At 33.6% G+C, this 12,923-nt stretch overlaps 2 protein-coding genes across 2 annotated transcripts in view; both read right to left on the bottom strand.

The window, feature by feature from the left end:
• LOC108623506 (uncharacterized) overlaps positions 1-8,097 on the bottom strand; it is a 10,143-nt gene extending 2,046 nt beyond the window's left edge. The window contains 19 exon segments of the mRNA XM_026812355.1: positions 13-279; positions 547-695; positions 1,245-1,378; positions 1,438-1,620; positions 2,110-2,253; positions 2,561-2,684; positions 2,762-2,901; positions 2,990-3,178; positions 4,331-4,454; positions 4,532-4,671; positions 4,760-4,905; positions 4,989-5,125; positions 5,454-5,554; positions 5,632-5,808; positions 6,438-6,685; positions 6,784-6,942; positions 7,016-7,205; positions 7,646-7,774; positions 7,868-8,097. Of these exon segments, the coding sequence (XP_026668156.1) occupies positions 13-279; positions 547-695; positions 1,245-1,378; positions 1,438-1,620; positions 2,110-2,253; positions 2,561-2,684; positions 2,762-2,901; positions 2,990-3,178; positions 4,331-4,454; positions 4,532-4,671; positions 4,760-4,905; positions 4,989-5,125; positions 5,454-5,554; positions 5,632-5,808; positions 6,438-6,685; positions 6,784-6,942; positions 7,016-7,205; positions 7,646-7,774; positions 7,868-7,870 (2,884 nt within the window). The 5' untranslated portion in view covers positions 7,871-8,097.
• Positions 8,098-8,163: 66 nt separating this feature from the next.
• The window catches only part of LOC108623505 (uncharacterized), a 26,391-nt gene continuing 21,631 nt past the window's right edge, over positions 8,164-12,923 (bottom strand). Inside the window, exons 13-21 of the mRNA XM_026812359.1 lie at positions 12,311-12,501; positions 11,698-12,129; positions 11,279-11,527; positions 11,060-11,155; positions 10,829-10,983; positions 10,393-10,588; positions 10,183-10,331; positions 9,939-10,097; positions 8,164-9,843 (exon numbers count right to left, since the gene is read on the bottom strand). Of these exons, the coding sequence (XP_026668160.1) occupies positions 9,723-9,843; positions 9,939-10,097; positions 10,183-10,331; positions 10,393-10,588; positions 10,829-10,983; positions 11,060-11,155; positions 11,279-11,527; positions 11,698-12,129; positions 12,311-12,501 (1,748 nt within the window). The 3' untranslated portion in view covers positions 8,164-9,722. The remainder of the gene's footprint in view (positions 9,844-9,938; positions 10,098-10,182; positions 10,332-10,392; positions 10,589-10,828; positions 10,984-11,059; positions 11,156-11,278; positions 11,528-11,697; positions 12,130-12,310; positions 12,502-12,923) is intronic.

Here is a 12,923-nt window from a genome sequence, read left to right as displayed (position 1 = left end):
CTTATAATTATAAGAGTATATGTATAATAATTAAAAGTTGTAGAGAAGTTCCACGATTGTACATTTGATTTTTAACATTTAACTATTTAATTATGATAATTCATATCGAAAATATTACCTCGCAAAAGTGCAGCTTTAGTAAGAACGTTGCAACTCTCATGTATATGTTATCTTTGGGACAATGGACAGAAGTCCAAATGAGTGGTTCTTCGTCAAGCGTTATCGGATGACTTTTGCCGTGCATACATTTCTCCGCTATACGTAACGTAAGATCCACCCCTACACGTTAATCACATTTATTTTTATTCAATTTTACAACTTGTTTCACGATATTTCAATATCTAGGAAACAAAGTACACAGAATAGAGCGTCTGACTAATAATTGGTTCACACTACTGACTAGTGAGTAATTTTGTTTTTGGGAGTCTAGATAAACCAGATTGCATTTATTTTTAAATTATGGACAAGAATAAATCAATAAATATTATCAGTTCAAATAATATTATCGCTATATCTTGAGTAAATATTATTAGCAGTAAGTGTTACCTGGATAATATTCTGTTCGTATGTAAAAGAGGTGCAAGATCGCCCATCCTTCGAAGAAATGTGGATGAAAATCGACGATAGCATTTAAAAAAATTTCTGCTTCCCTATATTGTTTTTGTTTGAACAAGACCATAGCTTGCACTAACAATCTGAATACACAAATTAGAAAGCAATTTCTTTTTTTATTCAGTCTTTTAAAGTTTTGTTATATAGGATTTCCATAAAGTACTAAAAGCGATAGATCTAATGACAATTAAGACATTTTTTATTCTTCGTAACTGTTTCGATCAAAACCGATATATGTATAACTGTTCGAAATAGTCATTTACGGAACCTTCTAAATCTTCGAAGGCAAAATCGACGAGCGATCCAGCTAGCTACAACTGTCGATCGTGGCTTACCGATCCTACCTTAGCTAGCTGAATATCTCGTCGATCCTACATACTTGAACGTGAAATTCCTTGAAGACGTAAATAGGAGTTTCCGCCTACAATTTCGAAGTTGAACTTGAGAAAACCTCTAAACACGATCTAAAGATCAAAATCACTAGCAAATACATTATTTTCTCACAGAACAACTTTTGCGTTTAACATTTTTCTCAAAAGTGCGTACTTTCGGAAATAACCGGAGTGTTTAATACTTTTTGAAGATCCTGTACATATATAAACAAGAATTGCAATAACAAAAGTTTCACTCACGCGATCGCATATTGACGATCTAATTTGATTGCTTCCAAGGAACATTCTCTCGCGCGATCTATGTCACCTATTTTATGCAGAAAAATCGCGTACTGCGTCCAAGGATACGGATCGCCTTTATTTCTTGCTATCGCCTGTGTAATGATTGATTAATTATAATATGGAAATTATAATTGCAACACAACTGATCTACCTTTGTGTAATACATTCTGGCATGATTAAATTCACCAAGCTCGTAAGCCTCTTCGGCATAGAAATATATTCTGTCAGAGTTATCGAAATCCGAAACATCCTGTGTGAATCGACCTTCAACCATTTTGTTTATAGCAAGATGCATCTGCTCTACTAAATACGTGTATATGGATGCAATAATATTCTGCAAAACGCAATTGAAAATTATTCAATATATAAATATTTCTTTGTTGAAAAGTATGAGGTACATTACTTTTTAATAATATATTATGGTCAATGCAGAAGTCCTTGATTGATTTGAAATTATATCGAATTGAAATTATGATACAAACGTTTATATTGTATGATAAAATTTTGTTATGTAGTCATTTTTATTGTCTATCATATTTTTAAATCTATTCTTAATATAAAGGTGGATTCCCTTTTTGTACAAACTGACCAAATCAAAAACACTATTTTTAAGTCGAAGAATGTCATCACTTCTTTTCTTAAATTATGTAATTCTGATATCTTACCCTCTAGTATGTACAGCATAACAAAGCTAAATAACATAGATGAAACAAACATCTGTGCCGAAGTACGATGAGATCTGGCCCGCCTCTAAAAATCGAGCACGAACTTTTGCACTGACCTAATAACTTTTTATTAACGAGAAATAGTATTTAATATATACATGACTTTCGTTGGAGTCCACCATATTTTTGGGTAACTCGAACTTTTGATCTATTAACATGGGAATTTTCGATCTTAACGTATTACATATAGTTAAGTAGAGCCCAGTTTTATACAAATATTGTCTGAAACACATTAGTTCATCCTGAAACGTTTAAAGATATTTGTTTCAGTTGAATTACTAGATATAATTTGCATAAGAACAATATAAATTATTTCTTTTGTAAGTGCCAAGTTTTATAGTACCGCGCGCGATTCTGGATCGAAACAATATTTCTTTCCTGATCCACTTTCCATGGTATTCTTCTTTTTATTTTCGTCAGAAAAATCCTAGCTTAAGAACATATGAAGAATTCAATAATCTTAAGAAATGTTGATTCAGAATTTCTGATTATTTAAACAATTTTTATTTTTATTTTAAATAATTAAGAAACCAACGTATGTTGTCATACTCGATAACACTCCGTGAGAACTTCTGTCAATTTTTGAATGCAGCAAACATATTGATCTTCCGCTACGTCGCTAGAGTACACATGACGTTGTTTTTGTTCCGTTTCAGGTATCATGGAGCTTATTCTAAGAGAAAAATTACAACTTCATGTAACGGTGGATAACATATTAGAATTAAATAATACGATTATTGTCAGACATACAAATCTGCGAAATCCTTTTCAATTCTGCAAGCGACCAAAGGTTTGTGAAGTTCTATTTCGATGACTATGATCGTAGGTTCTCCACTTTCGGTAGTTAGGGGCGTGCTTGGGATCGTCTCAGTCTCTGATTGATTCGACTGCTAAATGAGAACACTAATAATTGTTCATAATTTCGTAAAATTATGCTTATTAATAAAATAATGGAAGCTATTTGGAGTTTTATTTTACTTTTGACGCTCTACTTTTCTTGTCTTTCTCTTTCGATTCCTTGCGCGGCGATTCCGAATTGAAAATATTCTTCTCAAGCTCCAGTTTTTCCGATATGTCCGCTGGATTGTACGTGTACAATTGTCCCACTACACGGCAATTCCTTCCTGCGTAAGCATCGTATAGCTTTCGGTACGTCGAACTTAATATACATTAATACGACTATGTTTTATAAAGTAGTAACATTTACTTCCTGGAAAAAGAAGTTCAGAAACATCGACGTAGCATTGATATAGTTGTGTCGTAGCCGACGGACTGCCTTTGGGTTTTGCTATATTTACGTTACCCGTTTCAGTTACTTCAAATTGGAAGGGCCAATATTTATGTCTTAAAAATAATTGTACATAAATATTATCTGCATTCAAAACTGTTTTTATATTTTATCAACTGAGGGGATAAAAGCTATAATGGTGTAAGTCACTTTTCAGTCAAGTTGTGACTTGCATTGCTTTCTTCAACTACAAATTAGATTGATTTGAAATTATATCGAATTGAAATTATGATACAAACGTTTATATTGTATGATAAAATTTTGTTATGTAGTCATTTTTATTGTCTATCATATTTTTAAATCTATTCTTAATATAAAGGTGGATTCCCTTTTTGTACAAACTGACCAAATCAAAAACACTATTTTTAAGTCGAAGAATGTCATCACTTCTTTTCTTAAATTATGTAATTCTGATATCTTACCCTCTAGTATGTACAGCATAACAAAGCTAAATAACATAGATGAAACAAACATCTGTGCCGAAGTACGATGAGATCTGGCCCGCCTCTAAAAATCGAGCACGAACTTTTGCACTGACCTAATAACTTTTTATTAACGAGAAATAGTATTTAATATATACATGACTTTCGTTGGAGTCCACCATATTTTTGGGTAACTCGAACTTTTGATCTATTAACATGGGAATTTTCGATCTTAACGTATTACATATAGTTAAGTAGAGCCCAGTTTTATACAAATATTGTCTGAAACACATTAGTTCATCCTGAAACGTTTAAAGATATTTGTTTCAGTTGAATTACTAGATATAATTTGCATAAGAACAATATAAATTATTTCTTTTGTAAGTGCCAAGTTTTATAGTACCGCGCGCGATTCTGGATCGAAACAATATTTCTTTCCTGATCCACTTTCCATGGTATTCTTCTTTTTATTTTCGTCAGAAAAATCCTAGCTTAAGAACATATGAAGAATTCAATAATCTTAAGAAATGTTGATTCAGAATTTCTGATTATTTAAACAATTTTTATTTTTATTTTAAATAATTAAGAAACCAACGTATGTTGTCATACTCGATAACACTCCGTGAGAACTTCTGTCAATTTTTGAATGCAGCAAACATATTGATCTTCCGCTACGTCGCTAGAGTACACATGACGTTGTTTTTGTTCCGTTTCAGGTATCATGGAGCTTATTCTAAGAGAAAAATTACAACTTCATGTAACGGTGGATAACATATTAGAATTAAATAATACGATTATTGTCAGACATACAAATCTGCGAAATCCTTTTCAATTCTGCAAGCGACCAAAGGTTTGTGAAGTTCTATTTCGATGACTATGATCGTAGGTTCTCCACTTTCGGTAGTTAGGGGCGTGCTTGGGATCGTCTCAGTCTCTGATTGATTCGACTGCTAAATGAGAACACTAATAATTGTTCATAATTTCGTAAAATTATGCTTATTAATAAAATAATGGAAGCTATTTGGAGTTTTATTTTACTTTTGACGCTCTACTTTTCTTGTCTTTCTCTTTCGATTCCTTGCGCGGCGATTCCGAATTGAAAATATTCTTCTCAAGCTCCAGTTTTTCCGATATGTCCGCTGGATTGTACGTGTACAATTGTCCCACTACACGGCAATTCCTTCCTGCGTAAGCATCGTATAGCTTTCGGTACGTCGAACTTAATATACATTAATACGACTATGTTTTATAAAGTAGTAACATTTACTTCCTGGAAAAAGAAGTTCAGAAACATCGACGTAGCATTGATATAGTTGTGTCGTAGCCGACGGACTGCCTTTGGGTTTTGCTATATTTACGTTACCCGTTTCAGTTACTTCAAATTGGAAGGGCCAATATTTATGTCTTAAAAATAATTGTACATAAATATTATCTGCATTCAAAACTGTTTTTATATTTTATCAACTGAGGGGATAAAAGCTATAATGGTGTAAGTCACTTTTCAGTCAAGTTGTGACTTGCATTGCTTTCTTCAACTACAAATTCTAATACGTTCAAAGAAAATGTTACGTAAGTCCTAACTCATTTCCCTTGCAAAATGATAGCAACTCAATGTAGACATGTTAACAGAACAGCGTACCATATCCGGAACCCTTCTATTACATAAAGTGACTTATAGCATTATGACTTTTACCCATTAAATTATACTACGATAAGACATGTCTATTTATACTTTTGAATATGATTTCGCATCGTTTCGATGCCTGGTTCCCATAAAATACATCTGTTCATAGAGTTCCACTCGATTCGCGGTATATCTTTGCAAGTCATTTTCTATAATGATTGAAATAATGCTACATAAGAAGTATGTTATTATTTTACGCAAATGAATAATTTTGTTGTTACTCTACCGCTAAATCACACTGTTTTTTTAAATCATTTTTCACGATCATGAAATCGCAGTCCAGTTTGTATTTCGAGAGCTGTGCCCGATTTTCCACTTGACGCAAACTGTTCCATCGTTTCGTTCTCTCAACGTCACGATTTCTCGTAAATATACCGTGATCGAATATTATATTTTTGGGAGTCTGATATGAAAAAACAAAGCATTCATAAATTTGCTTGAGTGGTTTGAAGAGTTCGTAAAAATATTATTTAGTAATCTTGTTCTTTCTGAGAGGGAATTTGTTTTTTATAGAAATATCCAGTTTAATAAAAATGGAACTTCTTATCTGTACGATTGAACAATTATATCTATATATTATAATGTTCGGTGCAAAATAACAAAATAAAAGCATCGAAATTCAATCAAAAATACAAGTACATTAGGGGGAATAGTTTTACTTGGCAGAGTATCTAAAAAAAAAGTGGAAGAGGAAATTCCGAGTCAGAATTTCATCCTCTTTCACTGTATGTGCATTTTAGAACACCCTGTATACGTATAGCATTAAGTTATTTCTGATTATTAGGTGCAGTAGGTTTTGTTAGATAATATTGTTAGATTTATTAGTATTACCTCCCCATAAATGACTATGTGTAAAATTTTGTTGTATAAACGAGTCCTCTTTCACGGCCGAAGGACAGAAAAATAAATATACGTTTTATATCATTCTACATTATAATGTTCTAGATTTACTTATTTATCATTCTCGATAAGAATTGGTTTGTTACGAACCCTTCAACTGAAACACACAATACAATCATATAGATATGATACTTGGCTATCGACGAACGCTATTGTGCCAGCTTTGTATCGTGAATTTTCCGTAAAGGATTCCGGTGGATTGTATATACTTTCGACAGTAATGCTCAAAAAGTTTATTTGTTCTTCTGGATGAAAAATCGGCGTAAAGTTCTGCGTAATTGTTATTGTTAAACGCGGTAGATTTTGCCATGAAATCATCGATTCATCGAAAGAAAAGCTTGGCGTTTCTAGAATTAGCTTCTCGGTAAATTTTTGTTCTCCTGAAAATTTTTCGGATCGTATTTTAAACATTACAGACTTTCGAATTTTCAGACATTTAAACTTTATATAATTCGTAGGTATTGAAATCTTTTATTACCTAACATCAATGGCATTATATCAACGTTACACATCCCTAATATTTTCGAAGTGGGAAGTATCGAAGATTTTGTACTGAATATCGACTTCTTCTTGCTTTCGATATTCGAAGAGACAGACCGCGCGTCATCGTCGTTATTTATGTTTTGTGTAATTTTTACTGTACAAAAATACCATTGTTTAAAATAAATAAGAATTGTGCTATTAAACGAGAGGTATCAATTCATTTTTACTTATTATAGGTGCTGATACGAGCGAATTAAGGCTGTCCTTATTCTTTATAATAACTCCCTGAACAAGGAAATCGAGATTATGAAGCTTTTCTTCGTCAGTAGTCGCTTTGATCAATATTGAATCGCTTTCATCCAACATAATCCCATTATGTTCCATAGAACACGTAACGACTATGTCTTCCTTTCCCACCTAAAAGTTTTTATAGTAAACGTGTAAGAACTTTGAAACTTTTCTTGCGAATCTTAAACATTTCTTTTTAATGAAGCAATTAAATGCATGAAATGTTATTATTAAATGAAGGAGTAAAAGTCATAGTGATGGAAATCACTTTTCGGAATGGAAATGTTCCAGAAATCGCTGTTCTCTTAACATATTTACAGTGTGATGCTACCAATTTGCAAAGGATATGAGTTAGGACATGCTTCACATTTTCTTTGATTGTATTAATTTTCGTCAAGAAAACAGTGCAAGTCGCAACTTAATCGAAACGTGACTTACACCATTACAGTTTTTATCTGCTGAAATACTTTGGTATATTATTGATTTTTTATAATTTATATTGTACACACATATCATATATAGACATCTATGTAAGTCCTCTGTTTTTTTAAATATCTGTAATAGCTTACAAGATTTTCGATGGAATGTAATAGTATTTCAAAAGTCTTTTTATCCACCGACTCTTGCAATCCCATCCATTCGTCCATTTCTGAAAAGATATTCCTGCAAATCTTCTCTTCTGGTAACCAGCATGAAAACTATTGCAATTAAGTCCTTCAGTTGTTTGATAAAAAAAACAGAGGAAAGATATTATGTTACATATGTACAAATATGTACGTTTTGTTACAAACCATCTATTACCACATTATTATACTGTGCCCAAAGTTTTAAGAACCAAACGTGTAAAGGAGTGTAGGTCTCGGCCTTGGTGGTGTAAGTTCACATAACCACCGAGGGACGCGGTACCTCGACGGACGTCCTGGAATCTGACGGCTCAAACTTGCTTTCGGATCGCTACCCGCTACTGCGGCTCTTGATGTATTTCATAAAACGCAGAGAACGGCTGCGATAATTTTGCGATGACTCAGGAATAACTGGAGTAACGTACGACCCTCTTCCAATTTGAAGAAGAAACATGATAATCCAATATTGAAAAAGTCATTTATTAACAGCAAACACAAAGTTATCATTGTACAATCAACAACACCATTGCTTTCAGTGGCGGCATATATTAATTGTTTAAATATCCAAAAGAGCCATTTTCGAATACAAAAAATGTTGGAGAAGCATTTTTCACAATATATTTTGCTCCTTTCTCATAGCAAGTATCTTTTGAAAAATTTTATTATACCTTCATTCCAGGTACCCATTCAAAAAATATATTTATACATGTTTTATTATACGGACGGCAAATGAATTGAACTTTTCCCTCGATTATCACTTTCGATATACTAATCAGAGATCATTTTCAGTAAGTGATGTCATGAAAAATGAAAATAAATATTTTATTATAATTATAATGTGTAGCTTCTTGAAATGGAATCATTGCCATTAGCAATGTAGTCCTTTCTTTGTGAAAAATAATTAATCACCTTCCTGCAACTCTTGGTAGAAGAGTTGGTGGAGCGAAGAATTTTTTTAATACACATTTTTTATGAATGATTCTTTGATACAACTTGACTACTTTGTACGTATCACATATTTTATTTTATTAACAAACGAGTCTAAAGAATGATTATTCGAGTTCATGAGTTTCATAAAACAATTCCTGTCTTAATTGCATGAATAATTAAAACCATTTTTATAACTAATATTTATTGAAGTATCGTATAAATTTTTGTCGTAACTCGCGTAGAATTTGTATCCTCAATAGAATCGATAAAATTTCAAGCTTATATAAACCTCAAATTATTGCTATAAACTATGTTCGTTCAATTAACAGATTGAGCAGCACAAATTTAATTACTCATTAGATCTTGCTTTACATTAGTTTTTTATGTTCGATGTAATGCTTACATTTTATAATTGAGCACAGATTATGTATATAATGTGAATATTAATTAAAAATTCGTTCGATTTTATAAATTTGATCTGAATATACATGTCTCATCGTCGAATGGAGGACCTTAAATGTTCCAAACTTTCGTTCTCTTTTAAATTTGATCGAAAAGATAACAGAAGGCAATCACGATAAAACGTCGTCGACTAGGAAAAATAAAATGCTAAAAATCAGCTTTACATAATAATTAAGTCTCTCTCTCCCTCTCTCTCATACACATGCTGTCTGTTTGTCTCTTTATCCATCTTCTAACTACACTGCTTATATATACAATGGTATAAAAAAGGAATGTACGTTTGTGTACGTACATCGGAGTATCAAAATGTTATGTAACGTTTTAATCAGTCGGTCAACAGAGTAATCTCGCCTCGCCGGAACTTTCTTCAGTATTTGAAAGATCAAAATAAAAAAAGGCGCACACATGTTCATGCATGGAGAAAAAAATATACTTATCGTTAAAATGAGAAGAGTCGTTTTGTATTCCATGTACTCATCATCCCATGCACGAAAGTTGTATCGAACGCACTGCTCGGAGCTCAATCTTTCTTCAGTTTTTTTTTACGAAAACCGGACTCCCGTGCAATGAACGAGATCCGAATGACGAGCATATTATATTAAGTAAATGTTATGTACTTTTTGTCCTTTGGTTAAAGACTTCTCAAAATCTTCTCGATATCTCTCAACGTTTTATCAGGCACAGCGTCTACCAAGGCTTTCCTAAATCCTTCATGATGCACCAAACGCCGAAACATCTTTTTCGCGTGATTTCTATGTGTATGAGACAAAATAAATCATAAAGTTGCGCATCGTGAAGTAATTTAAAACGTATTATGATACAGAATGTGATATAATCCATATTTTACCTAGCGTCCAAATTTCCATCCATCAATAATTTCGCCCCGGTAAAAAGTAACTTGTCTCTGACGTCCCTTGGCAAACTCAAAGTCTGCTCTGGTCCTATTCGATCGACCACAGAAGCTAATAATCTGGCTGTAGCTGCTCTCACTATTGCATTCTGATGACTAAACAAAACAAAGTAATAAGAATATTTTTATTACATTGTAAAATGAAAATCGTGTGCGATAAATGAAATAATAAATAATTTACCTAGCACCACGTTGTACGATGATGGTAATTGTTTTGAAAGGCGGAAGGTGTTCGATCATTCGATCCAAGGCCGCGTTACAATCCGCTCGTAGGAATCGATTCGTGTCTGCCGTTCTGTGCAGCAGAGGTGCGGCTATATCGTCGAAATCCTGTGAGTGATACAGAATAAAGTAACGAAAAAAGATTAAAGAAGTGTTATCGATGATTTACCTGGTCTATGCCACGAATTTGAGAAGCGAAAATGTCGCCGGCGGCAAGACAGGCGGTTCGCGCTACCTGCGATCGGAGACTTTTTATCAGTCGACCTAAATGGCGGCATATTATTCCCGCGGCGTACGTGTCTAAATATTCTGATTGTTGTTTTGCAATCTGCATCAACGTTTTTAGCCCTTTCACAGTAATCTCCCTGTGCGAAAAATTAAACGTTGGCTATGAACTGTTTAATTATAAAAATATGAATTTATATCATTTTCTCTAGAAATAATTCTCTAGAATTAATTCATAATTCAATATTTGATCAAGTGGGGAGATATCTTCATAATTTGCAAAAAAGTTCATTTTTTTACGTAAAATGTTAGTCAAAGATGTATAGAATATCGTCTCCGCACTTATTGTTAGCTGCATTATACATACGAAATATGCCTACCAGTCTTTGTCTTCAAGTTGAGCAAAACATTGTTGTACTATGGGTTTCAGCTTCTCAGTTTTTTCTACTTTTCCTCGGCTTCGAGATCTACCTATAACGCGAGGAACTCTCGAAGGTTTCCGTTTGGTGGTAGCGATCGGTTCGGTAGGTTGAGGCTGAATACAAAGATTATTAAATACATTTGAAAATAATATTTATCGAAAGAAGCAACAAATTTATAAATTTCGATACCTCAATTTTCAAAATTCCTGGTTCCGTGTTCGTCTCACTGGAACTATCTTTGTTTTGTCCTTCTGAACTGATATTTTCAGTAGACTGGTTAACGAACTGAAATGAAATATTTTAATCAACAGTACAATGTATAAAAATAATTTATTTAAAATCGTTTATATAAAACGAAGGAATCTTTACGTCTATATTAAAAGATACAATATTTGTGTAATAACTTACCCTTAGAGGATTATCGTTCTCTGTTGGTTGACTGGTAGATTCCTCGTGATTTTCAATACAATCAGAATCCTCGGTGGAAGAATGAGGTCTGGAGGCGATGATTATAGCGGGCGACTCTTCTACTAGCGATTCCCTGCGAGACCTAAATGTTACCTTCTCAATGTCGCATTGCACTTGCATAGAAGAAACAACTCTATCTTCGCTAGAATCGTCGGACTCCTTATTGTCAATTGCTGCTATCTCAAAGCTCTGAAAGATCGGAGTACAGAAAAGCAATATGAATTCTCAGAATTTTACAAGATCTTTCTTCTGATTAGTCAAATTAACATTTACTATGACTTTTAAAAAAAATTAAAGAAAATTAAGTTTTACGCGAACGTTCTTAATGACAGCGTTAAATTTTATTTCAATCAACCAACCAATTTTCTCGAGCTACTTCGTGAACTGTGTCTTGGAGATTTCATCGTCTCAAAATCGACGGAATTTCTACTCGCCGAACGGCTCGATCTTCTCGAACCAGCAGATCTTTTCGAAGGCAACATCGTCTCCGTATTCTCGAAATCTGAATTTGACATATCGCCAGGCGTTTGCAAGTCCTCGCCCGCAGGTAGAAAAGATATAATGGTTCTCTCTTGTACGTCTTCCAGCGGCTCATCCGTTTTTCCGGTTTCGTCGGAGGTGCTCAATTCGCTCTCGTTCCGATTATCTTCGAGGTAGTTCTCTCCCAAACTTCTGGATGGTGCACGGCTCTGATTCTTTGACTTTGGTTCCTCTTCGCTGCTCCACTCTCGTGACCCATCGTCATCGTTCGTCGCATTCGCTCCCGTCTTGACCTTCTGGCTCAACGAAATCTAAAACAAAATTCTTATTGAATGAATTAACACTCCGGAAGAGGAAAAATGTTAGGTTCCATGATGTAACAGCAAAGAAAGATTAACAGAGGAGCATTAAATTCAGTGATAAATATATTGTACACTTGAATTCATAAAAAATGATGTTTCATAAAGAATCATTGTTTGAAAGTATACTTACGATAAAATCAACGGTATCCCGAGCGAGTGGACTCGATTGACCAGAAATAATATCGAATGCCGAATCCGGGTTTGGTCTATCAGGGGTGGACGATCTGTAATCGCAGTCATCCCGACTGTTTTGCACCTCTTGTTCGGTATCGTGAAAATGATTTTCTAACGCATCCGATGATGAATATTCATAATCATCCACTAAAAATAAATTATAAAGATAAAATGAAATGAAATTAAGTGTATTATTTACTAATGAATTGCATGTGTTTCATTTAATGAACTTAAGGACGTTTGCAAACAGCAGAACCGAAATATAAAACTGAAAAATAACAATTATAGAATCGATACAATATTGGTTCTGAAGAACCGAAACCGATGTAAGTTAGAACCAATACGTATGTGTATCTAATAACAGTTACAACATTTTTTCGGTTCTCCGTAACAGTTTCGGCCAGAACCGATACATATGTAAGTTGCGAACAATTATTTTCGGAATCCTTTCAATCCGTTGTATGTACTCCTGTTGAATTATTAACATTAAGAAAAATGTGCAATGTAATAACACATAAAGATTGGAAAAGCAGATAATTAAAATAAATACAAGTAACGTATGTAAAATG

Source organism: Ceratina calcarata, unplaced genomic scaffold, assembly GCF_001652005.2.
Source record: "Ceratina calcarata isolate Rehan_Ccalc_2016 unplaced genomic scaffold, ASM165200v1 scaffold27.2, whole genome shotgun sequence".
In the NCBI taxonomy this organism is placed as follows: Eukaryota; Metazoa; Arthropoda; class Insecta; order Hymenoptera; family Apidae; genus Ceratina; species Ceratina calcarata.
Note: the sequence above shows the minus strand (reverse complement) of the source record. Positions and strands in the feature narration are given on the sequence as shown.